A 24,862-nucleotide genomic window follows, 5' to 3' on the forward strand; every position below is an offset into this window, starting at 1 on the left:
AGCCAGAATCAGATACCAGTCTATAGAAGATATTAAAACCAAGGCTCATGAATATATGCTAATATCCTATGCTGATGGCGTTGTTCAGCAGTGGCCCAGAACAATTAATATCCAACCTATTAGAAGAATTGGATCTAAACCTCCTTGTCTGCATGTAAACTCAATCAAGACAAACTCAAAATTCTCCCCCTAAGATATGTTTTAAAAGGCCATTTAAAAAATATAGTTTCAAATGATGCCTCTTGCAAATAACATACGCCCTTCTCAAGACAAATTAACCTTTGTATAAATAAATATTATAGGATATTAAGAGCAAAACCTCCAGCTGCCCCCCCCCCGGCCCCGTATTGATGGAGGTAAACTTGACACCATAAAAATCATGATCATCCCTATTATTTTATACATTCAATTTTCCCCAGGAATCAATGAAATACTAACTTTCTTCATATGGAGAGGCAATAAACCTAATCTCTCTGTTAACAAACTGTGAGAACCAAAGAACTGTGTAGTCGTTATTTATCCAAACTTCATGACCTGCCGGACCACCATTAGATTAACTCAGGCCAACTGTTGTATTTAAATGCAAATGATCTATACACACTGCCTTAGATAAAATATAGAAGCATCACTTACCTATCCCCTAACTCTTCCTCTGTTCTCTATACCATTATTAAAAAGCTTAGCCCCTCCATGCCTATGGCAACCAAACACTTATGTGCAGCTATAAAAAGCAGCTATGGATAACCAAAACAGAATGGTTAATATTCGTCCTTTGGCATAGCGCTAACATTCAAACCACTTGTTCACAATCTTTCTGACCTTCATGGATAAAAAAGGTATCCACTCTATCGGTAAATCTTTTGAACAAGACCTTCCAATCTCACGTTGTGCTTTCCAAAAGCAATATCACCTAAAAAAATAAATAGATGAGAAAGTTTATCATGAAATTTCAGGACAAAGTTACATTAGATTTTTTTCCAACGAAACTGTGAGTGATAAAGCCTATTGCCTCAACCTCTGCAATCTAAAAGATCATCAGGGGCATCTATTTTGCAACCATCAAACTGGACCTCGACAGTTGAACAAATCTAATGAACCAACTGCTGTGCCTAATTATCATGCCAAATAATAAATGTTTGTTTCAGAATCTTCTCCTATCTCTTTCCTACACTGAACCCCTAAAAAACTGCAAAATAACTTTCTTAATCTTCTAACAGTGAGTGACAGTCAACACATTTCCAGCTGGTAGAAAACCCCCAACCCTTTTCGTTTCTCGCAATGGTGGCACACTATCTCCTCCGTTCATAGGATCACAACTAAACTTGCTGAATCCAATCCCTCACTTAGTGACGTTCAGGACTATGGACTCAGTAAACAGTTTTCTATCTGAGTGATTGATACTTGCCTCCATACTTGAATTAACTAGATGGCTATGATTCATAGAATTCATGCCCCTTATACATATTTTTGTCTTGGAGATTATTGGAATGCTGATCATCTTTTACATATATATCACAGGAATTGTGTTATTGTACTGCATATGTATTTTAACCAAAATAATACTGATGTGTTGAATCTTTTGTTCTTGTTCTTGAATTTCTAAAAACAATAAAAAATGTAAATAAAAAGAAAATGCCTGTGTTGGAATGAAATCTTTTACACTGCTGAACATTCTGAAAGGCCCACATGGAAGTGGGAGGAAAAGGTCACTGGTGTTCTGGTGAGGATGCTGGCTTGTCTCTAAATTATGTGAAAAAAGTATTTGAAATTGTTAATTTGCCCCCTTGAAAGTAAATGAAAAACAATAATGATAACTTGGCACCGCTTCCGATACCACTTCCTATACTGACACTTCCTATTACATCATCCACTGTAATGATGTCTGTATAATAGTTTATGACTTTTTTTGGGTCTCAACCTTGGAAAATTCAGAAGAAGGCACCGATGCTCGTAGCACACATAATACGTTTAAGTGGAGTGGACAACAGAGTGAAAGGGAGATAAAATGTCTAAGAGAGAACCACACCTTCTGTTCCCACGATCTTGTGTGAATACCTCTTTCATCTCTTGTAGGGGCGTTTCTGAAAATTTGAGGGAAAATCGAAAGGGTCAAATGCTCTGTTTTTGGTTTTGTTTTACCAGCATTTGTTACCCAACTCTATACAACAGACAACATCAAGATATGCATATAAAAGACAGTAACACGAATCCTGAAAAGATTTCAATGTTGGATTGAGTTTCTTTCTGTTGAGTTTTCTAATGTTTTCCAACATTGTCTCTTTATATTAATCAGAACAGGTGAGACTTTACTGCCCTAGGCCCCACTCAACCAAACAATAAATATTTACGATGTCTACAGCCAGGGTGGGGCTCCGCCTGGCTGCCTGTTTGCTGAACATCTCAGAGGCTCGCAAGAAAGATGTGGTGGAGTGCATTGCCAGAGCCGCAGTTTATGATCACTACGGTAAGTTTGGCATACTGTACTCATGGATTGCCTGGCTTGTTAGAGCTGCCTGGCATAAACTGGCTGTCATAGGACAAGGTGGGCGAGTTCGAGACAAGACTGGATTACAGGGGGGGTGCTATCTGTAGGGGAAAGGGATGTCAAAGGAAGGGGTCAAACGTATACAAGTACCTTAAGGAAGAGAGGACAGAAGCTGAGGACTGTAGTAGGCAGGAACAGACTGTGATCAGGAAACTGAAAGTCTATGAAGGGAAACTGTAAGATAACACAATTACTACAAAAAAAACCTGTTCAAATGGGGGTTATTCAATCTCCCCAGTGTTTACGCTGCGGAAGAGACGAGGGAACATTTCTACATACGGTCTGGGATTGTACTGTAATACAGCCCTTCACCTTGCCTGGGTAGGGTATTATCCTGGGATCTCCCATATGACCCCAAGCTAGTTCTACTGCACAGCAACGATGGAATAGGGGGGAATCAATATAAACAACACTTGCTCTTTCTGGCCCTCACAATTGCTAAGCGTGATATTTCTCAGTTATGGAAAGGAACTCATCCCGCCCGACGTTAGGGAAATGGCAGACAGAACTGGATAACTGTATGGGCACAGAGATTGCGTTATTCCAAGCGCAAGGCTGTCCCCTGGAACACTGGAAAATATGGTCCCGATGGGCAACATACCGGAGTATAGACCCCCCCCCCCTCCCTGTCAGACCCCCTGATGGGTGAACCTCTCCATACGTCCTTGGTCGCAACACGCCACACTCAATATCTTGTCACCGCTAAGGCGGATACTCAAGCACCCTCACTAAAATGACGGGTAATGGGATTGTCTGCTCAGAGTTTTTGTTGTTCTATATGTAAACTGTTGCTAACTTTGTATACAAGCCTGGTACTTTGTTTCAAAATGTATATGCAGGGCTGTTGCCCAGATGCTACCTTACAAAGTCAATAAAATGTATTTAAAAAAAAAAAGTACAAACGAGACAGAAAACTATACTCCTTGGATAGTAATCTCTCTGTGAGGTGAAAGAATCTCACAGCAAGGCAAGAAGTAGATTGATCTCATAAAGTTCGTGAGACACCCAGCCGCTTTTATGGAGAAAACACACTGTTTGGTTCTCTGTGCTAGACGAACAAGCTTTGGCTCCTAATTGGCACACTTGCTAGGAAGGCAATCGGAGTTATAAGGCAAACAGACAAGAAGACAAGGGAAAACTGTGGTAGGAATACAAAAATAGGGACTGAACTCGGGTAAAGTGAGTAATTGATGAGATAGCTGCCTTCGGATAGAATTACCTGCTTAACTTAGTCCATTCTGCTGCTAACTTTTGTATTTTTATTAATTGTGCTGCATCTTTTTAATCGTACCGAAATCGTTTTTTAATTGTATTTTGTCTGTCCCTCATTTGCCCGGAGACCCTAATTCCGCTGCACTTTGTTGGTGTGGTGTTTACATTTGCTCTTTTGCACAGTCTGCGCTTTGATCACGTCCCTCTACCTGCACCGGCCTCAGCGCTCGACCCCAGCGGTTCCCGGAAGTTAGGCGGGACCGCATTGCACCCGGGGTTGGCGCTCTAGTCGACAGCTCGACCGACCTCATTTAATCGGCAGAGGCGGCGAGCATGGCTGTGAGTAATTGATGAGATAGCTGCCTTCGGATAGAATTACCTGCTTAACTTAGTCCATTCTGCTGCTAACTTTTGTATTTTTATTAATTGTGCTGCATCTTTTTAATCGTACCGAAATCGTTTTTTAATTGTATTTTGTCTGTCCCTCATTTACCCGGAGACCCTAATTCCGCTGCACTTTGTTGGTGTGGTCTTTACATTTGCTCTTTTGCACAGTCTGCGCTTTGATCACGTCCCCCTACCTGCACCGGCCTCAGCGCTCGACCCCAGCGGTTCCCGGAAGTTAGGCGGGACCGCATTGCACCCGGGGTTGGCGCTCTAGTCGACAGCTCGACCGACCTCATTTAATGCCATGATTAAGCGAACGCGCAGCAGACGCGCGCAGCGGAAGCGCCGTCTGCGCGCCGAAGGAGCGCCAAAGGAGGGCCCGTCTGTGCTCGTCCGGGCTCTGGCCGGGCACAGGGCCACTACCCCTGGTCGACTCCTTCGGACTTCTCAACCTACTACTGCACCCAGGTATACTTCTGCAGACCTCATGGCTCTAAATGTTCATACCTGTGAGGCTGCGAATACATGGGCGCCCATTGACAGCCTTTCTAGAGTATGTCCTTTGTGCAATTTTTGCTTCCTTACTTATGAAACACTCCCTAGCCAAGCCTACACTGAAGCCAAGAGGATACAGGCTGGATTAATTAATGCTAGATCGCTAGTGTGTCACGCGGCCGAGGTCTTCGAGTTATTAGCAGAGAACCATCTGGATCTGTTTTTTATCACTGAGACATGGATGACTGACTCCTGCGCGCCGGTAGTAGAGCTAGCCATTCCCCGCGGGTTTAGGATCTGTAGAGCAGATCGTCAGCAGGGAAGAGGCGGAGGGGTTGCGGTGATTTACAGGGACCATTGGACCCTTACTTGTGAACATCAGGATGAGTTGGAAGAGGCTGAACTCCTCCACTTTTGCCTGGAGCTTAACCCGCATTTCACTCTCGGTGGCACTTTAGTCTATCGACCCCCAGGCCACGTTGGAAACTTTATTGGTGCCTTGGAGGAGGTCATTTTGCCGCGCTCATTACGGTTCTCCCGGTACCTACTTTTAGGTGATTTTAACATTCATGTAGATGCGGGGAGCTCCACTGAGGCTATTCGTCTCGGTGAGACTTTTACTATGGCTCACCTCAAACAGTGGGTGGAAGTCCCTACGCATGTGGGCGGCCATGTCCTCGACCTGATTTGCGCCAATTTTGACATCACCATGACTCTTCCTGAACCTATGACGTGGTCAGATCATGGCCTGATCAAATTCTCCTGGCAGTTAGATAAGGACTTGGAAAAAAACCCTCCTTTGGCCCACTCGCAACGAATTAACCTGACCGCTTTGTCTGATTCTCTTTCTTGCTCTCGACCAGCACCGTCCATGGAGATTGAGGCGGCTGTTGATGCATTCAATCTTTGGGTTGCGAACGGTTCTGCTGCCTCCACAAATGCGGGATGCATTCGCCGGATGCGGTCGAGACCCTCACAGCCATGGTTTACTCATGCCTTGCGAGAACAGAAGCTGGAATGTAAGAAACTGGAGCGCGTCTGGAGGCAAGCCTACCTGCCGGCCGCTAAAAAGAACTTACGTACTGCTCAAAAGGATTACTATGCTGCGATTAAGGCAGCTAAAAGTAGGTACTATTCGGAGAGAATCGCAAAAGCAGACAATAATAGTAAAGAGATTTTCTCGATAGTCCAGAATTTTCTATCGCCATGTGCTGCTCAACCCCTGCTTCCCTCTTCTGTCCAATGGTGTGAAGAACTTTCCTTCTTTTTTACTGATAAAATTAAGAAAATCCAACTGGACTTAGAAGCTGTTCAGAGAACTTCTCAGACCCTACCTGCTTTACCGCTACTGGAGAGTCACACATTGGAGGCCCAGTTCGTTGCTTTCTCGCCTGCTTCTGAATCTGACATACGGGCAGTCCTGGCGGCCTTAAAGTCGGGGTCACCCTCAGACCCATGTCCTGCTAGGGTTCTGGGAGGGATAACGGAAACCATTAACCAGGAGGTGACACAGATTATTAATCTTTCTCTATCCTCAGCTACTGTCCCGGGCAGCTGGAAGCAAGCGAAATTGCTACCACTTCTTAAAAAGGTTGGACTGGACCCAACAGCGCAGTCGAGCTACCGGCCCATCTCATTGTTGCCAGCTTTGGCAAAAGTGTGTGAGAAGGTGGTATTTAGACAGCTTGATAGTTTCATTGAGTCCTCCCAAGCGCTACATCTAGCACAGTCAGGATTCAGAGACGCCTATAGTACCGAGACGGCACTGGTCGAGGTCTCGGAGGCGGTTCGGGAGTACCTGGATGGGGGTGGCAGAGCGGTCCTGATTATATTGGACCACTCTGCCGCCTTCGATACGGTGCCCCACTCACTGCTCCTTGCGAGACTAGAGGCCGTTGGTATCTCGGGCCTGCCCTTGACTGGATAACATCATTCCTGAGTAATAGGACACAGCAGGTCTGGATGCCTCCTCACACCTCCTCGCCGAAGAGACTGACGACAGGGGTCCCGCAGGGGTCTACTCTAAGCCCCTTACTCTTCAATGTATATATGACTCCCCTACTTTATCTGGCGGAACAGCTGGGAGCCAAAATAATGGCCTATGCGGATGATACGCAGCTGCTTTTCACCTGGCCTAAGGGTATCTTTGATCCATCTACCGTACGGCTCTGCCTGTCAGCGGTCTTTCGGTGGCTTGCACAGGTCCAACTTAAGTGCAATGAGGACAAGTCCGAGGTCCTTTTCTTTGGTTCCTTCCCTGACAACTTTAAGGACCAGATATGGCCCTCGGACCTGCCCTGCCCTAACTCAGTGGGAGGTCCAGCCAAGAATTTGGGAGTCTGGTTTGGACAGGACCTTAAATTCTTGGACCACATCAACAAACTGACTGGCATTTGCTTTGCCACTCTTAAAACTTTGAGAAGATTTTTCCCTCTTCTCCCTAGAGTAGCCAAAGAGACTGTATTACGAGCCCTGATTTTTGTCTCGGCTCGACTATGCAAACGCACTATTTACTGGCTTGCCTGACTACATGGTACACCGATTGCAGGTGATCCAAAATGCGGCGGTTCGTCTGCTATTCTCGCTACCTAGGAGATCCAGTGTGCGGAGCCATATACGAAGCCTTCACTGGCTTCCAGTGCCGCATCAAATTCTTTTTAAGGTTCTGGTTCTGGCATTTCGAGCGGTCCATCGTCTTGGACCGGTTTATCTGCAGAAACGGTTTTCATTCTATACCCCAAACCGTGCACTGCGCTCTGCCAACCAATGTCAAATGGCCCTGCCTAGATACAAATATGCCAGACTGGGAGGCCAGTCCATTGCAGTTAAAGCCGCCAGAGCCTGGAATGCACTTCCTCTGTACCTTAGAGCCTCTCCGACCATCTCTGTTTTTAAGAAGGGGTTAAAAACCCATCTGTTTAATGCCCCTCTCTAGTTGGGTTGGTTATGCTATGTACTGACACTCTCCTTGTCTAAAACTCACCGCGCCAGGATACTCTGTAGTAACAGAGCGCGATACAAAAGATTTAATAACATAACATAATAACATAAAAGGAGACCTGGAATCAATAGCAGGATTTGGACTGGAGTATATTGAACACAAGGCAAGGAGTTTACAAGTAACAGGACAGAAGAGTGCAGACAAGACTTAAGGACAGTGAGGAAGGAAAACAAAAGATAGAAACTGAGCCAAAAGGCAAGCTTGGAAAGCATCAGCAGGGATGCAACAGAGCATATACTCAACAACCAAGTCAGTTGTGAGCCGCTACACTCTGGACTTATCTGGCTTAAATAGCAGTAGGCTCAGGGGAAGAGCAAAGGTAAAGGGTCACTGCTTTCTGTTTCTGCTTTTTTTTTTACTTTAAACTTTAATGCTGAGCGCGGCATGAAAGTTTAAAGTAAAAAAAAAAAGCTGAAACAGAGCTCGTTGACACTGAAGTGGGACATCGCACTCTCTGTAATGCAATGGGTCTTACATTTTCCGAAGTTTGAACTATTGGTATTGTAAATGACAATGTCTTTTTATTCTTACAGGTTTTTAAACTAATTAATAAAAGGCATTGTCATTTACAATGCCAGTAGATCACAATCTCGCAATTGCGAGACCTATTACATTGCAAATGCTTATCTTAACATATCTTGTTGACTTTTGAACTGATTTGTAGTTGAAAGAAAGCTATCTTCGTGCCATTTAAATATCCTCTCCGTTTGGCTAGAACTTTCCCAGTTCGGTAAACATTTTCACAAATGCCTATTTCTTTCTGGATCATCGTGTTTGTAACCAGTGTAACTGCGTCGATTTTAAAACCCATTGAATTTAAAATGGTTATTTTGAACAGTAAGAAATCAACAAGGAGTGAAATAAACTCTTTCTTACCATTCATATGAAAAATAAATGTTAATTTGAAGAAAATATACTCATTCAGAAAAAAACATGAACAGATATTTAAATTAGAAAAAGTACTACTAAAGATTAAACCATATAATAATAATAAGTGAAAATCTATTGAAATAACTGCATATAGAGCATTCTAAAAATATGCCAAAAATACCCATTGATTGTAATAGTTTTAAGATTTCTAATAGAATCAGAGAGACCAGTGAAAGCAGAAACTGAAAAAGAGTGCTTAAGAAGTGGTTGCTCCTTTTAAGTGTTTTAAAGAAAAAGAAAAGTAACAGGGCTCATAAGCTGATAGAAATCTAATTGTTCTATAGAACATCACTTCTGATCAGAGCCAAATACAAAAAAAGAATTAATAGGCACAGTTTGTATATTTTCATAAAAAATGCCTCGAGTGGGGGGCGTGGCGAGCAGCCGACAAGATGGCTGCGTGCTAAGAGAGCTCCGGCGACGAGGTGCCCCCTTCACACAAATCCGGACACTTATCCTGCATTTTATCGAGAGGCCGGGGCTCCCGCAGCTGTCCGTGACCGAGCGGCGTTGATCGCTGCGATTCCGGTCTAAATTCGACAGCCGGAGCCTGAGTCAGCCGCGCACGCAGAATGGCGGGCTGCTCCCGCAAAGGAAGCCGGGGACTCTAGTGACCCACTAGCCCGGGCGGGCGCTGAAAGAGACGCCGGGAGGAGGACGGCGGCGGGGCCGACCCAGACCTGTCAACCAAGGGCGGGGGATTGTGAGCTCCCGTGTGCTCCGGCAGATTGCGGAGGCCAGCTGGGGGAAAGGCGGGACCTGAAGACCAGGCACGAGAGGCTGAGGAGCCGAGGTTGGTGTGTGACCAGGGCCTGCACAGCACAGCACACACCGGGATACATTAATACGGAGGTTCGGAGGGGGACGGTGATACAGCCGGGGTGTCTGGAATGCGGCAGGTTGTGCGACCCGGCCCTCCCCCCTCCTCCTCCTCTCCCCCTGGGACCGGACCACAGTGGAAACATAGGGGCCCGCCGTGCTGACATTGGACTCCTCAGCTGGTCCTCCCAACATACCACGATCGTTACACGGTGCTCCCCCCCACCCTCCCGTGCATAGCCTCGGAGATCGGGGTTGCTGACTCTAGGGGCCAAAACCGCCACTGCCAATAGAGAGGCCTGGACCCCCATCAACATTCACCCGGAGATTGTGGTGACCCTCCCCCCCACTCCTCCCAGGCGTAGGCAGACACACGGAGAGCCCCGTGAGGAGCTGGACACAGCCCCATTAAAGACTGACACACATTGCGACGTTGCTGGCTGGACTCACCAACGCTGAGACAAGTGCCATTACGCAGCAGTCCCCATTGCCGATCCAGAGAGACACCATGTCAGGCAGAGGCCCCAGAAATCAAAACACGCAAGGCAGATTGGATAAATATGCCTACTCAAAAGACTTTCCCCCACTGTCGGAGGGGAAAAACCAACTAGGCGGAGCGCAAGGAGATGACGCAGCGACTAAAAAGAAAGTAACTCTGGAGGACATAATGGCGGCACTGGCCAACGTGCAAACCACAGTGGGTTCCATTTCCGCAGAAGTATCACTTCTCCGTGCTGATTTTCAGAAAATTACAACCAGGGTTGTGGAGGTGGAGCGGACCACAAAGACCTTAACCAGCGACACAGCAATCTTGAAGAAGACCGTCTCACACCTGGAATCGGAGAACAGAATACTGACCGATAAGCTGGATGACCAGGAAGGACGCTCACGCAGGAACAAAGTCCGCATTTTGGGCATCCCGGAGAGTGAAGGTACCCAAGCTATGGACCTCTATGTGGAACACTTGATAAAAACCAGACTGCAACCTAAAGGACTCTCTGTTTTCTTCTCGGTGGAACGGGCACACAGGGTGCCGGGCGGAAGGGCCAAACCAGGGCCCCCCCCCAGACTGGTACTCGTGCGCCTCTTCAATTTTCTGGACAGGGATGTCATTCTCCAAACGGCGCGAGTCTCCCCTCCAATTCGCTTACAAAACTCGTCGATTTCCTTCTTTCCCGACTACACAGCGGCGGTGGCGAAACGCCGTCGCAGTTTCATCGAAGTAAAAAAGGCGCTACGAGACCGGGAGGTGCCCTACTCGATGCTGTTTCCAGCGAGGCTACGAGTTGTAGCTGAAGGGAATACATTCTTCTTCGAGACCCCGGAGGAGGCCTATGACTGGCTTGAAGGATGGAGAAGGGCAGGCAGACCCAGACGGGGAAACAAAGAGCCACACCAGCGGACCGACGACGAGGGAGGGGACAGCCAGGACGTCTTTCCACCAGAACAGGACAACACACAGAGAGTGGACGCGGACGACCTCGGCAATGGCTGAACTGAACCCGAGAAACACGCATTGCAATTAAAACTCCTGTTTAGTAACTGAACTTTTCTGTCAGCCTGGACACTGGACAAAAGCGGGCCTGGCTGGGCAGGAGGGGTTGCATTCTCGCCGGACTTCGTACCTCCTACACGCAAGTACACTGTGTGGGTTGGGATGGGGCACTCTGCTATGTTGGGGTGGGGGGCAGTTCAAAGTCCGTCAGGCAGGGAGGCAGGGAGGGGGGGGTGAATTTTGGGAGTGGGAAGCTCAGATTTTCTATTTGTTGGTTCTAGTTTACATCAGAACAGACCTTGAAACATGGTTTTTAGCGCAAGTCAGATCATTACATGACACAATAATGTCACATTTTCCAAATGGCACCCCACACTTCAATGGCGACGGTCACGCCTCACACTAGTACCCAGGCAGAGGGCCTGATAGTCCCCGTAACACCGCTCACAATGCTCACGTGGAACGTCCACGGATTAGGAGATAAAATTAAAAGAGGATTAGTATTGCGAGCCCTAAAGCGTCAGAGCCCTACACTGGTGCTTCTACAGGAGACCCATCTCACGGGCGCGGCATGTAGGGCAATGGATAGATGGAGGTTCAAAATGGTGGTACACTCTGAATTCTCGAGTGGGTCTAGCGGTACAGGCATTTTGCTGCATAACAATTCCCCCTTTACGGTCTTACAGACTAAACACGATGATCAGGGTAGGTTTGCGGCAATACATGGGCAGTGGGAGGGCAGACTAATTAATGTAGTATCGGTGTATGTCCCCCCGGCGTTACAGACGGTAGCACTCCCAGCCCTCAGTGAATTTCTGCTGTCCCTGCCCGGTGGGGACTTCCTCATTGGCGGAGACTTTAACGCCACAATGGACCCCAGCGTGGACAGACACCCAGTGAGGGCCTCGACGCCCGGGGTCTCCCTCCTACAGGGCTTTAGTGAAGCATTGGGGTTGGTGGACGTATGGAGGCATAAACACCCAGCAACAAAACGATACACCTTTTACTCCACAGCGCACAACAGTTTATCTAGGATAGATTACTTCCTAGACTCAATGTCCAGTCTCATGCGTAGATCACATTACCATTGGACCTAGAGGGATCTCTGACCACTCCCCAATGGTTTTAACATACTCCTCACACCACAATTCCCACAAACGACTCTACCCAATTTATCCAGGTTACTTACAAGTTCCGCAGATAAGGAAGGAACTTCGTAGGACCACAAAGCATTTCTTCACTGAGAACGTAGCTTCAGTCAGCTCTCCTGCCATACTGTGGGAGGCCTATAAAACGGTTCTCCGAGGGCAGGCAATTGCATCCATCACTGGATACAAACCCATGAAGCATCAAGATCTTGTGACACTAGAACAGGAGTTGCAAGCAGCAGACACTGACTTCACGACTAATCCAACACCCGAAATGGCACACGCTCTTCATCTCAAACAACAACAATACAGGGAACACCTCCGACAAGACACAATGAACGCCCTAGCAGCCACCAAACATAAAATCTATGATGTGGGTGATAAGGCGGGGAAGCTACTGGCCTGGCTCGACAGGAGAGAGCGGGAAGCCAGGACTATAACACAGCTACAAACAACTGAGGGTCGTCTCACATCAGACCCGGGGGAAATAGTGGATGCTCTGGCTGACCATTTCCGAGCGGTATATGCCTCGCCCTCGGGCACTGCGGAAGCTGGGGCCGACAATTTTTTACGGAGCATGGAACTGACTGGCCTTGAGCCAGAGGCGTCCATAAAGCTCGAAGCAGACCTTACAATTGATGAAATAGGTGCAGCGGTTAAATCATTGCAATCCGGAAAGGCTCTGGGCCCCAACGGGATCCCACTAGAGCTCTACAAGGTCATGGCGAGCACTCTCTGCCCCCATCTACTTAATATGTACAACGACTGTCTGGGACATGGTGTACTGCCTTGGGACCAGAGGGTGGCTACGATTGTGGTGATTTTGAAGCCAGGGAAGCCCCCGTCGGAATGTCTGTCATACCGCCCCATATCGCTGCTCAATGCGGAATCCAAAATATTCGCTAAAGTGATCGCTAACAGACTACAAGCACATCTGCCCAACTTAATACACCCGTAACAGTCCGGTAGTATGCCTAATAGAAACACTGCGCTCAATCTTAGACGCCTACATAATGCACTAGCACGAGATCATGTCCTGTCGGAGCCATCGGCTGTCCTCTCCTTAGACGCCAAAATGGCCTTTGACATGGTGGACTGGACCTACCTCTTCACAGATCTCCCACGCCTGGGCTTCGGTCCGAAATTCTGCGCTTGGATCCAGCTCCTCTACACGGATCCAGTGGCATGTGTTGCAGCGAATGGTCGACTCTCAGGCGCTATACCATTGGCAAGGGGGACTCGACATGGATGCCCTCTATCGCTGCTTCTTTTTGCACTAGTGTTGGAACCCTTGGCGATGCGCCTTAGGAAGAGTCCTCTTCTGCGCGGTATAACATGGACAGAAGGCTGGGAAGACCGTATATACCTGTACGCAGACGACATCCTGGTATACCTCACAGATCCGACGAGCGCTCTGCCGATCCTGTTTGAGATCTGTGACGCCTTCGGGGCAGTTTCGGGCTATACCATTAACTGGGCTAAGTCAGTACTGTATTTACTTAAGGGGCCGGAACCTCCGCTTCCCCCTCACTGCCCTTTGAAAATATCCCAGGACTCGTTTAAATACCTGGTCATACATATAACGAAAGACCCTGCAACCTTCTTCTCCAAGAATCTGGCGCCCCCCCCTGGAGCGACTGCGTAGAGACGTGACACACTGGGAATCTTTACCCCTAACACTGCTTGGAAATGCTGCTTTGTTCAAAATGATGGCACTGCCCCGTTTTTTTATATGCACTTGAAAACTCGCCGTTTCCGATACCTTCGCGATCTTTTCAACAGATATCGGCACTGGTGTCCACACTTCTTTGGGGCAATAAGCCTGCACCCATTGCACAAGCTAAACTGCACCGCGGCTGGTACGACGGTGGCATAGCACTCCCTAACATACGCCTTTAGTACTGGGCAGCGCATCTCAAAGTCATAAACCAATGAATACACGCCCCACACGCCGACCCTGCCTATAAGGCAGATAGAGCGCAGCTAGGAACAGACAGTATGTTAGCGGCCTTATATAATAAAAAGCGGGCGATGAAACTGGAAGGCCCAACAAAACACACAGTCATGCTGTGGCATACAGCACAGGCACATTTGGGGTGAAGGGGGACCATCACCAAACTCACTCCTCTTTGGGACACGAAACTGCTTGGCAGAGGCTTTGAACACTGGGACAGCATAGGCATTTCCTTAGTTGGCGACCTATGGGACAAAGGGACGGTCATCCCGTTTGATCAGCTGCAAAGACAATACGAGCTAGCACCTACTGAGACATTCCTTTACATACAAATTAGGCATGCACTCCTCACAGTATTACCGCAGAGTGTAGACATACCTGAAGCTTCTCCCTTGGAAGATAGGTTACTCACAGACTATATGCCTAAACGTGCCACTTCATTCACATACCGTAAGTTGATTAATAACCAACTGGACCCCACGGCGGCCTTGAAGGATAGGTGGGCGGCTGATGTTGGCGCCATGGATGAGACAGAATGGCAGGCGGCGCTTGCCTCACCCAGGGAGGTGGGAATCCCGGCCAGACTACGGCTCGTCCAGCTTAAAATCTTACATCGCGCATATCTCACTAGTCACACACTTCATAAAATAGGCTGGACACAACATCTGTATTGCCTATGGGGATGTGGAAATGAGGGCTCCTTTTTCCATATGATCTGGGATTGCCCAGTACTAATTGATTTTTGGCGCAAGGTCCTCCGAACAATGTCCCAGACTCTAAATGTTTCCATATTGCCTGAACCACGTAGAGACCTCCTCAATGTTTGGGAACCCATTGACTTATCGAGACATGAGCAAACATGGGCGACACTAGGCCTCATGGTAGCCAAGCGAAATGTGGCGCAGAAGTGGGGAGCAGCCGATTTGCCTTAGTTGGAGGCTTGGTGTAGGGACATGGACACTACCATGGTCACTGAAAGAACTGTTTTATGTAAATCGGAAGTGCCCCCGAAAGTGGACTAAAATATGGACTGCCTGGAATACTTACAGGGGGGATATCTGTGACCCCCATACCTGAATCTGATGATAACAGCTCAGATGATGAGTCCGGTGATGACCTTTGAGATGGAATGGGTGATGAGTAAATGGGTTTGTTTTCTGATAAAGGTGGGAGGGGAGGGAGATGTCATGATGTTTTGCATCGCTGGCTTGCTAATCGTTGTAATTCGAGTATTTATAACTGCACACTGTCTTTCCGATGATTGTTTTTATATTAATAAACAGTTAAAAAAACATTTTTTTAAATGCCTCGAGTGGAAATGAGTGGAACACAGTCCACAGAGGAGTGTATTAAACAAGAGGCAGGGCTACATAGAACGTCATGAGAGGTGAAATATATGGGTACAAATCACATGCGATTACGTATGTTGTTGATACATAGTAAAAAAGGAATAAATTGCTAAATGTCTACATTTACCATTTGATCATATTCCAGGTTATAACAACTCGCTCAACATGTCAAATCATAAGAAAAAGCATTAGAAGCAAAATAGGGCAACATTCTATTGTACTTTATGTAGGCAGTGAATTGCATATGTATGTTAAATTAATTACAGCTGCAATTTGTGATCTGGAGAACATTGATGCAACGGTAGTGATGATTTGAGCTTGCAATATTTTGTGAAACATATTATCGTCATAATGCCGGGTTGCTCATGGTGTGTTCATTTTCTTCTCTTCTTTGACTATTCTATTTATTAATAATATCATCATTACCTGTATTAGAAATAATATCACTATTATAGTTGGATTAGGTAGGCTGACATATCCTCGGAAAGCATGCATCTCTATATCTGTTTTTATTAATGACACAGCAACGTATAGAGAGGCCAGATGCAGCAGTCGGCATCTCAGCATACTGTAACAGAAGGTAGTGTGCCAGGATGCCATGGGCAAAGGGTGGGGATTCTCCACAGATAATAAAAAAGGGTGGACACAGTAATTAAAGTACTAATTAGAGCTTGAAAATTCAAGCTCAGCCGATAAAGATAAAGGAAAACAAAAAAGGGAAGAACAAAATATAATTAAAATTATAATTGTAAAGCTTGTTGCAGCATGCAAGTAAGTCAGATGCATTAAATAACAATGTGTAGCACTGCGCACATTAATGGCGATAGCTGTGATTTAGTTGAATTAAGTCTGACTGCTCTGTGCCAAGGTACCAGAGGACTGAGCACAGGTTAATTTGTGTTTTGTTTGTGACTTCACCCTTACAAGGATTATAGTTGGTGCTTGAGTCTGGTTTCACCCCCCTCAACCAGTTACCCAATTCCTTAAGTTTTCATTTGAATTTCGAATATTTGTATTATTTTCTTTATAGGACAGTCACGTGCACAAACCACAGTGCTGAACATATTTTCGGATTATGACTACAACAGGTCCGTGATCACCATAGCAGCTCCTATTGACGCCTTGGGTATGTACCATTATGCTGTCAAGCATCCATTAATATTCTTTGTGTCATATGTGTTCCCAGAAACTGACTTACTTCAACTGTGCAGCACAGGTGCAATTTAGATTATGCTGTTGTTAGTGCATGCAGTGGGAGCCATTGGAGTTTCATTAGGGTAGGGGCGATGTGGTTGATTTTCATAAGGCTGTCGATGAGGTGTGCTGCTGCATGTGGAATGCCTTTCAGTGGACCCAGTGTGAATTCTGGGAGATGCGAGAGTGTGGGGGTATGGACATCAGTTCTGAAGTCTTTTTTGGGGAGCAATGGTTTCACTTTTTCTAGAAGGAGAGCTAGTCCTATATAGTCATAGTGACGTTTTTAAGAGAGAGATGTCGTTGTTGAGGGTGAATGAGAGTGATTTGGCCTTAGTTGACAGGAGTTTAAGCAAATTATATTCATGCCATTAAGTTTGTTGTTAGCGAATAGGCGTAACTCGATCTTGGGTAGTTGAGTTTCCGGTAGGTGTTGGTCTGAATGAGGTCGAGACATTACCCGAGCCATTGAATCTGAGAGGAGACTTTCATGCAAAGTTGTGTGTCATCAGTGTATTTGTGTATTTTGATGTTGCAGAGTACGGTATCAATGGCTCCATGTAGAGGAAGAAGATGATGGGGTAGAGATAGATAAAACACTAGGCTACTTGGTAAATGACGGTGAGTTTATGGATTATTGAGGTTCCATTCTTGACAGTCCCTATACTGTTGTTTTATCTGTCCTTTTAAGTCGGTTAAATGAGATCTTATTTAGAAAACTGAGCCTCGGAGGTTGCACATAAGGGTCATTCCAGCCAGGCATCCAATCACACACTTCGGGCACGGTAATGCTGATAAGTTGCATAGGATGGAAGGGAAGGGCTGAAAGGTCACAAAAGGGGAGTGAGAGATTCGCAGGTTTACATATCACATGTTCTCAAAGTAAATGTATGAAAGATAGTGAGAAGGCCTTTGCTATGTCCTTTGGGACAGTTCAAAGAAATGGAGAGTATATTTTCCACCATTGCAGCCTTCCATCGACCATTTTGTGCAGTACTGAGAGATCTAGCTCCTGAAAGATAAATATTTAACAATAGTTCAAAGACTGATGCAGAAAAGGTTCCATGGCTTAAATCCTAGCTTTCTAGATAATACAAGATATAACACTGCGAAAAGATGGGCCATACTGGAATATATAAGATATTTCTTTCCAAAATATAATAGTGCCAGAGTCAAAGCAAATGCACTGCCAGAATCATACTAACATATGCCTTCGTTGGGGATAGAGGGACATTAGAAAGTGGGATGTCACAGATAATGTAATTAATTAATGGAACTGTCTCCCAGCTGATGAGACATACTAAAATGGGTAAAAAAAGCTGAAAAAGTCTTGGGCTAAGCACTGGAGAATTACTGTTGCCTTCGCAAGAGTGAAGGCAGAAGGCCATGCCTGGTCCTTGTTTTAAGAGTAGTTAGACATGTGATAGTGACCTGGCAGTCTTGTGTTTCTGTTGGCACATCATTCTGTACCCATTAAAAAAATAATGCAGTTCTTATATTTACATGTCCTAGGTAGCTCTGTCACTGCAGCCTGTGTCGAGGCCTTCAAGCTGATTGACATGGACACCCATGATGGTGTCCACCCATGCATGGGTGCTGTGGACCTAGTACCCATCTATCCTCTCTACGGTGTCGGCGTAGGCGAATGTGCAAAGGTTGCTCGCAGTAAGTCAATTTTTTTGCTAGACACAGTAGCAATAACATGTGTAGCAAGGCATGTGTAGACAGTTGCACTCAGTCAGGACCCACGTTTGCTGGTTCTGTGACGTTTATCCTATGTAAAAATACTGGAGACAAAATGTATTTTCTTCAATCTTGGAATTCACAGTGACCACTTGTTTTCAGCTAAATTAGTGGTTGTGTTGTCAGTAGAATAAAAAAAGTGTTATTTCTGTATCCCATATACCCAGTGGTTCCCAAATTGTTTCGACCCACGGCTCCCTTGACCCATTGACCATTGTCTGTGACTTCCCACTGTTAATTTTTTGGGAGGGTGGGAGGGATGTAAGACCGGCCTCGGGAGTACTTGCATTTTTGCCCCTGAAAATAATTGTGATGAAGGTATTATAATCATGTATGCAGGGTGTATAAAATATTCCTAGTTACACTTCTTTGCCTATGCCATTTTTAGAGTACCTTCTGAAACTTTTTTTAATCACAATTACAGTATTAGATAGCACCCCTATGCATTTAGACCTCATTGCCATAGTGTTTCTGTGCTTGAAGAATATTTGCATTCACCTCCAATTCTACCCATGTCATACGTGCCTATACACCTGTCTCAGCATCGTGGCTCACAATTTTTTACACCACATACAGCTTTATTTTAGCTGTCTCCTCCCTAAAATTGGCTCCAAATCAATGCAATAAAATAAATTCCTCTGAATTTTGTTTAAACGTCCCTCTTGCTTCCAAATGTTGCCATTATGCCGTATATGGTGGTTTACTTCCCTGTTCTCAACGAGAGAGTAGGCCTGTGGAAGTGTGTTTGTACTGAAAGAACTGTGTACAAGAAGTACCTTTGGTTCACGTACAAATGTGAATACTTAATAATACTTAGTGTGTTTAATAGACAGGACAAGGGCATGTCTGTGTATCACATTGCACAGGTGTGCATGCACAGATGTGCATGCACACCTGAATTCGGTATTTTACCACCCAATAGGATTGGGTGGTAAAATACCTACTCCTAAGGGCCTGTGGCACTCTTAGGAGTGTCAGCTATATATGGATTTACAGAATCGGTATGTTTACCGATTCGGTAAAATACCGAAGTGGTAAATTTACCGAATCGGTAAATATACCAATTCTGTAAAATCCGACCCACCTACATCTCAAAAGCCAAATACCGGTCGGTAACGGCCGAAATCGGCCGTTACCGACCGGTATTTGGCTACCTACATCTGGCCCTAAATGCATTAAAGTGCTTGGTGCGCAGCTCCCCTGGCTAGGTTTGACGGCTCCCCAGGGAGCCACAGCACACAGTTTGGGAACCACTGCCATAAACCCTTTGTTATTTGATCTACATATTTGTATGTTTCAGAGTGATCCTGTTTTTATGTTCGTTGTGATCTGAAGAAGGCATTTGCAGGCAGGAACACAGCTAACTCTTTTCACTGATTGGCCATCTAGTGGACCAGAACACCTTTGCGTTGCATCTCTTTTAGCTTTTGAAGACTGGTGCAGCATAGTAGCCATGCTCATGACCACACCTCATCTCTGGATATTTTCACCAGTATCCAAGTTATCATTCCTCTTCTCTGAAAATTGGGGATACAATGCTTTTATAAATGTCTATCACATGTTTGGATTCCTATTTACTTACTCAGTTCCATAGGAGACACTATTATTTATGCTGTAGGACGGTTGTGAGCGAGTGTGAATCTTGCAGTTGTTATTTTGAGGATGGATCATGCTAGATTGATATCAACTGTCTCAGCGTTCTGTGCCTTTTGTGTGACTTTCAGCACAGGGATAAATCCTGTGGAGATCAGTCTTGGTCAAAACACCCCGAGGGTCAGCCTAGCCTGAACAGCGGGGTCACAGCTCCTCTGTATGGAATCACAAGCAAGACCAGACATATTTTCTACTTGTTGGGTCCCATCTCTGATGAGCCATAAGGTACATGTCCCACCTCTTGGCTTACCTGCCCCAATTACGATTATCAGTGATGAACAGAGAGTGATGGATGGAATGCTTTTATCAATCTCATCTACTGGCAGTTAATTTGGGTTACATTCCGGGCATCTTTTCGTGCCAAAAACTGAACAAAGCCATGTAGTCTGCACAAGATCAGTGGCTTTCTCTGGGCTGTGGTTGAGACTACCTCTTTGTTGGTGCTACTATATCTCAGAGCAGTATTTGATTCTTTTGACATATGGCACTGTTTTCAAATCTTGCTGCACACCTGTTTTCAGTTGCAAGATCCTTGATTGGATGCCCTTTCTCCCTGGGAGCATCCTGAGTATCCAGAGGTGTTAATATTGTCCAGCCTCTCTTCTTGCTCATATTTTGCTGAGTGCACACCAGCGTCTACGATATCTCTAAGTATCATCAGAGTCTGACACACCCTGCTCTTAACCAGCTGTCTCATCAGTTATGGCCTTGATTAAAGTTTAACACATCTAAAGTCAACTATTTGCTACTTTCTTTTAGGAAGATCAACTATAAGTCCCAGACTTGGGTATTTCGTCTAGCCAAAGTTGTCATTTCAGCTCCTTTTGTTGACTAGATAAGCACTCTTTTCTCTTGGATTCTATGTTCTCGTTCTGTGTCCATGTAGTGAAGAAAGATACCTCTGCCCTACATCAACTTATCAACTTTGAGAAGTATGAAGCCAATATCTTTGTGAGAATGCCCTCTCGGGTGGCCTTCCGAAACGTCATTTGATACCATTTAAAGATGTCTTTAATTCTTGCTTAGAGATAGCTGGAGCTTCTTCTCCAACCTCATTTAATAAAAGAACTCATAAACAAATGCTTACATATATACATAGCTGGGCTATCAATGAGCTATGAAAATGCTTTCTTCATTCATTGGTCTGTTCAACTGTCATTCACAGTTGCTTCCCCTGTCCACAGCATACAGCATGGTGCAGTGGGCAGTCAGCACACTTCAGCTACAGGCTCTATTGTAGTGAGTGAATTATTTTGAGTGATCACATGTGTATATCCACATAAAAAGAAGTACACTTCAGTGCCAATGCATTACGTTGTCAACACTTACTTATTTCCATTCTTTGTATTTTTCAGTCATCTTGTGTTTAAACATTCTCATCAGGTTACAGACGCTCAAAGCCAGTAGTATCTAATAGTACCGCATCTTTGACTAATTTTGATAACGTTTCCCATGATGTTCATTGCAACTAAAAATTGATGTTTTAAGTACGCCTCACTGCTAGGAAACACCTGTCCTGTTCTACTAGAATGATATATGATGGTTAAATTAGATTTAATTGTTTTTCATTTTTTATTACAAGCTTATGGTTTCCACTTTTAGGTAAAAATATGTTTTTTGTTGTTGTTTTCCTCTTATTATGGCTTATGCTTGTTATAAATATATATAAAAAATAATTTTAGCACCAGCTTGCCAAGGCGAGACATATCATTTTTGCCAATGCTGGTTTTACTCAACAACCTGAACTTATGCATGCGGGAAAAAATGTGAAAAAGTTTAGGAAGAACCATTCCTAGCCGTGAGTTTTTGCACTGTCAAGCGTTCTAAATTAAAAGGATTTGGTTTTGAAAGGGACTATTTATTTGGTTATAAGACTCTTAGTATGCGTGATGTAAAAAGTCAGTGTAAATAAATGAATCCTAAACAAACATACAAGTCTAAGTAAAGTTTATTTGGATATAATATGTCGCAAAAAGCTCTCACACCTCAGCAGACTTGTCTATATATAAAAATATTTTTTTTGTAGGATTTAAGGAAAGCAACTGGAGTTTAATGTTTACAGCACAAATTAGCATTTTAGTGATTGCATTTTGTGAAAATGTTGAATACATAGTCAATTCTTCTTACTTAAATTATTGCCATTGTAGTGAAATCTTTCCCTATGAAGATTCTAAAAGTGTTTCACAGGTTTCAGTAATTTCTGTAATATTTATATAGAAATCTAATAAATATATGGTCAAGGCTTGTGTGGTAGCCGGAACTCATTGACAATCTTTCATTGCGGCTTCATTATGAAGTAATTCAAGTTAAAGCGCTCCCAGAGTGTTATCTTTTCTCGATTGAGAAGATTTATTTTTCTTGTTCAAATTGTTTGCTCTGGTGGTCCCCTACACGACTGAGCACCATAGTGTTATATATATATATATATATATATATATATATATTCTTTCTCTCGCTCTCTCTCTCTGTCTGTCTCTCTCTCCTCTTCCCCCCCTCCACCCCTTCCTTCCCCGATTTAATCAAGACAAGCTATTGTTAGGGCCTATACGCCCTTTATGGTGAGCTGACAACCGGTATTCTGCTTCCTCACAAAGTGAATGAACAATAAAGATGCCTTTAAATCTTGTCACATTTGACCTTGGCAGAGGTCAAAAGTCAGTATGTCTTCCTACATTTACTTTTCTTTCTGTGACTGAAGTTAGAGGATTTTCTGAAATGAACTGTGTGACAATTACGTTGAGACCAGTTCACGGGTCAAGTACATTAGTTAGGTCGAGTAGATTGTTCAAGTTACTAGAGCTGCAGGTCTAGTAACCTTTTTATGATTTTTCGAACCATCCAGGAGAATTGGGTGCTGGGAGGCATGGAAGGAATGGCAAAAGCATCCCACTATAAGTTGCAGAACTCAAAGTTTTCTATTGTCCAAAGTGACTACGTCATCATGCTTATTCTTTTAGTCCTTGAGGCAAGCCGGCGTTTTAGCATCTGCAAAATATTCATTTTGGCTTTTTCCTGAAAATATGAAAGTTTACCTGGCATAAGGAAACGCATTTTAAGTACTTTCAAAGAAAATTAGCAGCCTGTTCTAGTGAGCACTAATCTAAGGCCACCTGAATGTACTTGCATGTGTGTGCATTTATTGGATAAAATATGAAAACTCGGCTTCAGACGAAACTCTTAACCAGCACATGCAACAGACACACAGACTAGTAAGGAGCTGCGAACTATGACACGCCACACCGAGGAGGCCCAGGGTGGAGATGCAACCTTTCTGCGGCCTTCTGGGCCTGTGCGCTGTTATTTTCTGAGGCCACTGGTGAACTTCGTGGAGTAGGACAATCCTTTTCATAGCACCAGTCCTAGGTAACACCAATATTAGCGCATGCAGGTTCTTCTCGGGACCGTAAGAGCAAGGTAATATTTACATTGGGTGTTCCATTAAACAAAGACAGCTGTACCCACCCTCACATGTGGTTAAATATTAGAAAATGCCATACCAGCACCATAAGAGAAGGTGCCCTTTGGAGTCTCCTCTGTACCCTCCCTCGAGAGGCTGACATCGGCTAGGCACTCTTCAGAGGGAGGCAACTTTACATGCCAGTGCAAAGACACCACACGCTGGTAAGCTCACACCCTGGGGAGTGGAGGGGGGAGGCTATAAACAAAAGGCATTCGACGTCCGGCGTAATAATCACATCACCACCAAGTTGTGCCCTGGGCACAGTCCAGCCAAACTTCTAAAGCCAGAATGACCTTAACCATTCCCAGAGACACCGAGCTTTCAAGGCCGAAGAAAGGGCGATCTTTACAGCTTCCTGTTTTAGTTACCACTAATACCATTAATGTCCATAAAGAGCCTCTCGCTCAATTGGGCTGGGGCTGCGTTGTGTTGTCCCACAATGAGTTTGAAATACCAACCTACATACCTATATCAAGACTATTATACAGACTGCCGAAACATTGTCAAGATGGAGTTAATAATAAATCTACACTTACGTTTGACACAAGTTAGTATTATGTTCACAAAATATAGCACTATTTAAGGGGGTCGATATTGTGACATCCCGCTTCAACAGCCAAAAAAACGCTGTGCCCATTCTGGGACACTTAAGCATTACTGGGGTAAATTTAAACACTTAAATTTATGGAAAAGCGAAGAACAACAAAAGACCGTCTGTGTCCAATATAAGCTAGTCCGTGATAAAAGAAGACTGTGCTACAACTTACGAGACTTTGCAGACATGAGACACTCTAAAGTTGTGTCCTTGGGACTAAAACAAGATGTGCGGCCGCGAGACGTGCTCTGTGGCGGGGGAGGGACTGTTAACTAAGAGGTGGGGCAGGAGGTGAGCCTGCGAGTGGTGCGCGCGGCAAAGGAAACCCATAAAGGAAAGCCAGATGGCGCCTCGGGCCCTGAAAGCTGCCGGCTGCGCGCGTGCGTTACCGCCAGCGCTATGCCAGCAAAAGCTGTGGCAGTACTTTTAAAAGCCACTTACTAAATGTCTTGCAGCGCATGCGATGGCTCAGGTGAGGCCCCCTCCACCCCCGGTACCTGCTCAGGCCCCAGAAACACCATCCCCCAGGGCTATGCGTGTTACAACGGGGGAGGGCAGGCAGCATATTTTGGCCCCAGGGACCCCATAAACTGGAGCCAAATAATAAATAATGTTGGGGTGGCACACAGGCCCCCTCACTGAGCCTAGTTAGGCACCGGGGACCCCATCCCCACAGGTTGAAATTTAAATAAAAGGGGAGGGGCCCCATTACCCTTCTTCCCCGATCCTCATTAGGCACTGGGGACCACAGCCCCAACAGCCATTTTTATTTTAAAAGTAGGGGTGTGTGGCCCCTCTCCGAGCTTCATTAGACCCTAGAGACCCCACACTCCATTATTTTTTTAATTCCAAGGGGAGGGGTGTAGGGGCAGTGCTGCCCAC

The 24,862-nt window shown here is 45.1% G+C and overlaps 1 protein-coding gene across 7 annotated transcripts in view; it reads left to right on the forward strand.

Moving 5' to 3' along the window:
• FTCDNL1 (formiminotransferase cyclodeaminase N-terminal like) overlaps positions 1–24,862 on the forward strand; it is a 221,454-nt gene that overhangs the window by 81,735 nt on the left and 114,857 nt on the right. For 6 of the 7 annotated variants that reach the window (XM_078680499.1, XM_078680504.1, XM_078680500.1 and 3 more), the window contains 3 exons: positions 2,294–2,464; positions 16,366–16,461; positions 18,042–18,194. In XM_078680499.1, coding sequence (XP_078536625.1) covers positions 2,350–2,464; positions 16,366–16,461; positions 18,042–18,194 — 364 coding nt within the window. In that variant the 5' untranslated portion in view covers positions 2,294–2,349. The remainder of the gene's footprint in view (positions 1–2,293; positions 2,465–16,365; positions 16,462–18,041; positions 18,195–24,862) is intronic. The other variant, XM_078680503.1, reaches the window with a different exon arrangement.

Source organism: Lissotriton helveticus, chromosome 3_1, assembly GCF_964261635.1.
Source record: "Lissotriton helveticus chromosome 3_1, aLisHel1.1, whole genome shotgun sequence".
NCBI classification, from domain to species: domain Eukaryota; kingdom Metazoa; phylum Chordata; class Amphibia; order Caudata; family Salamandridae; genus Lissotriton; species Lissotriton helveticus.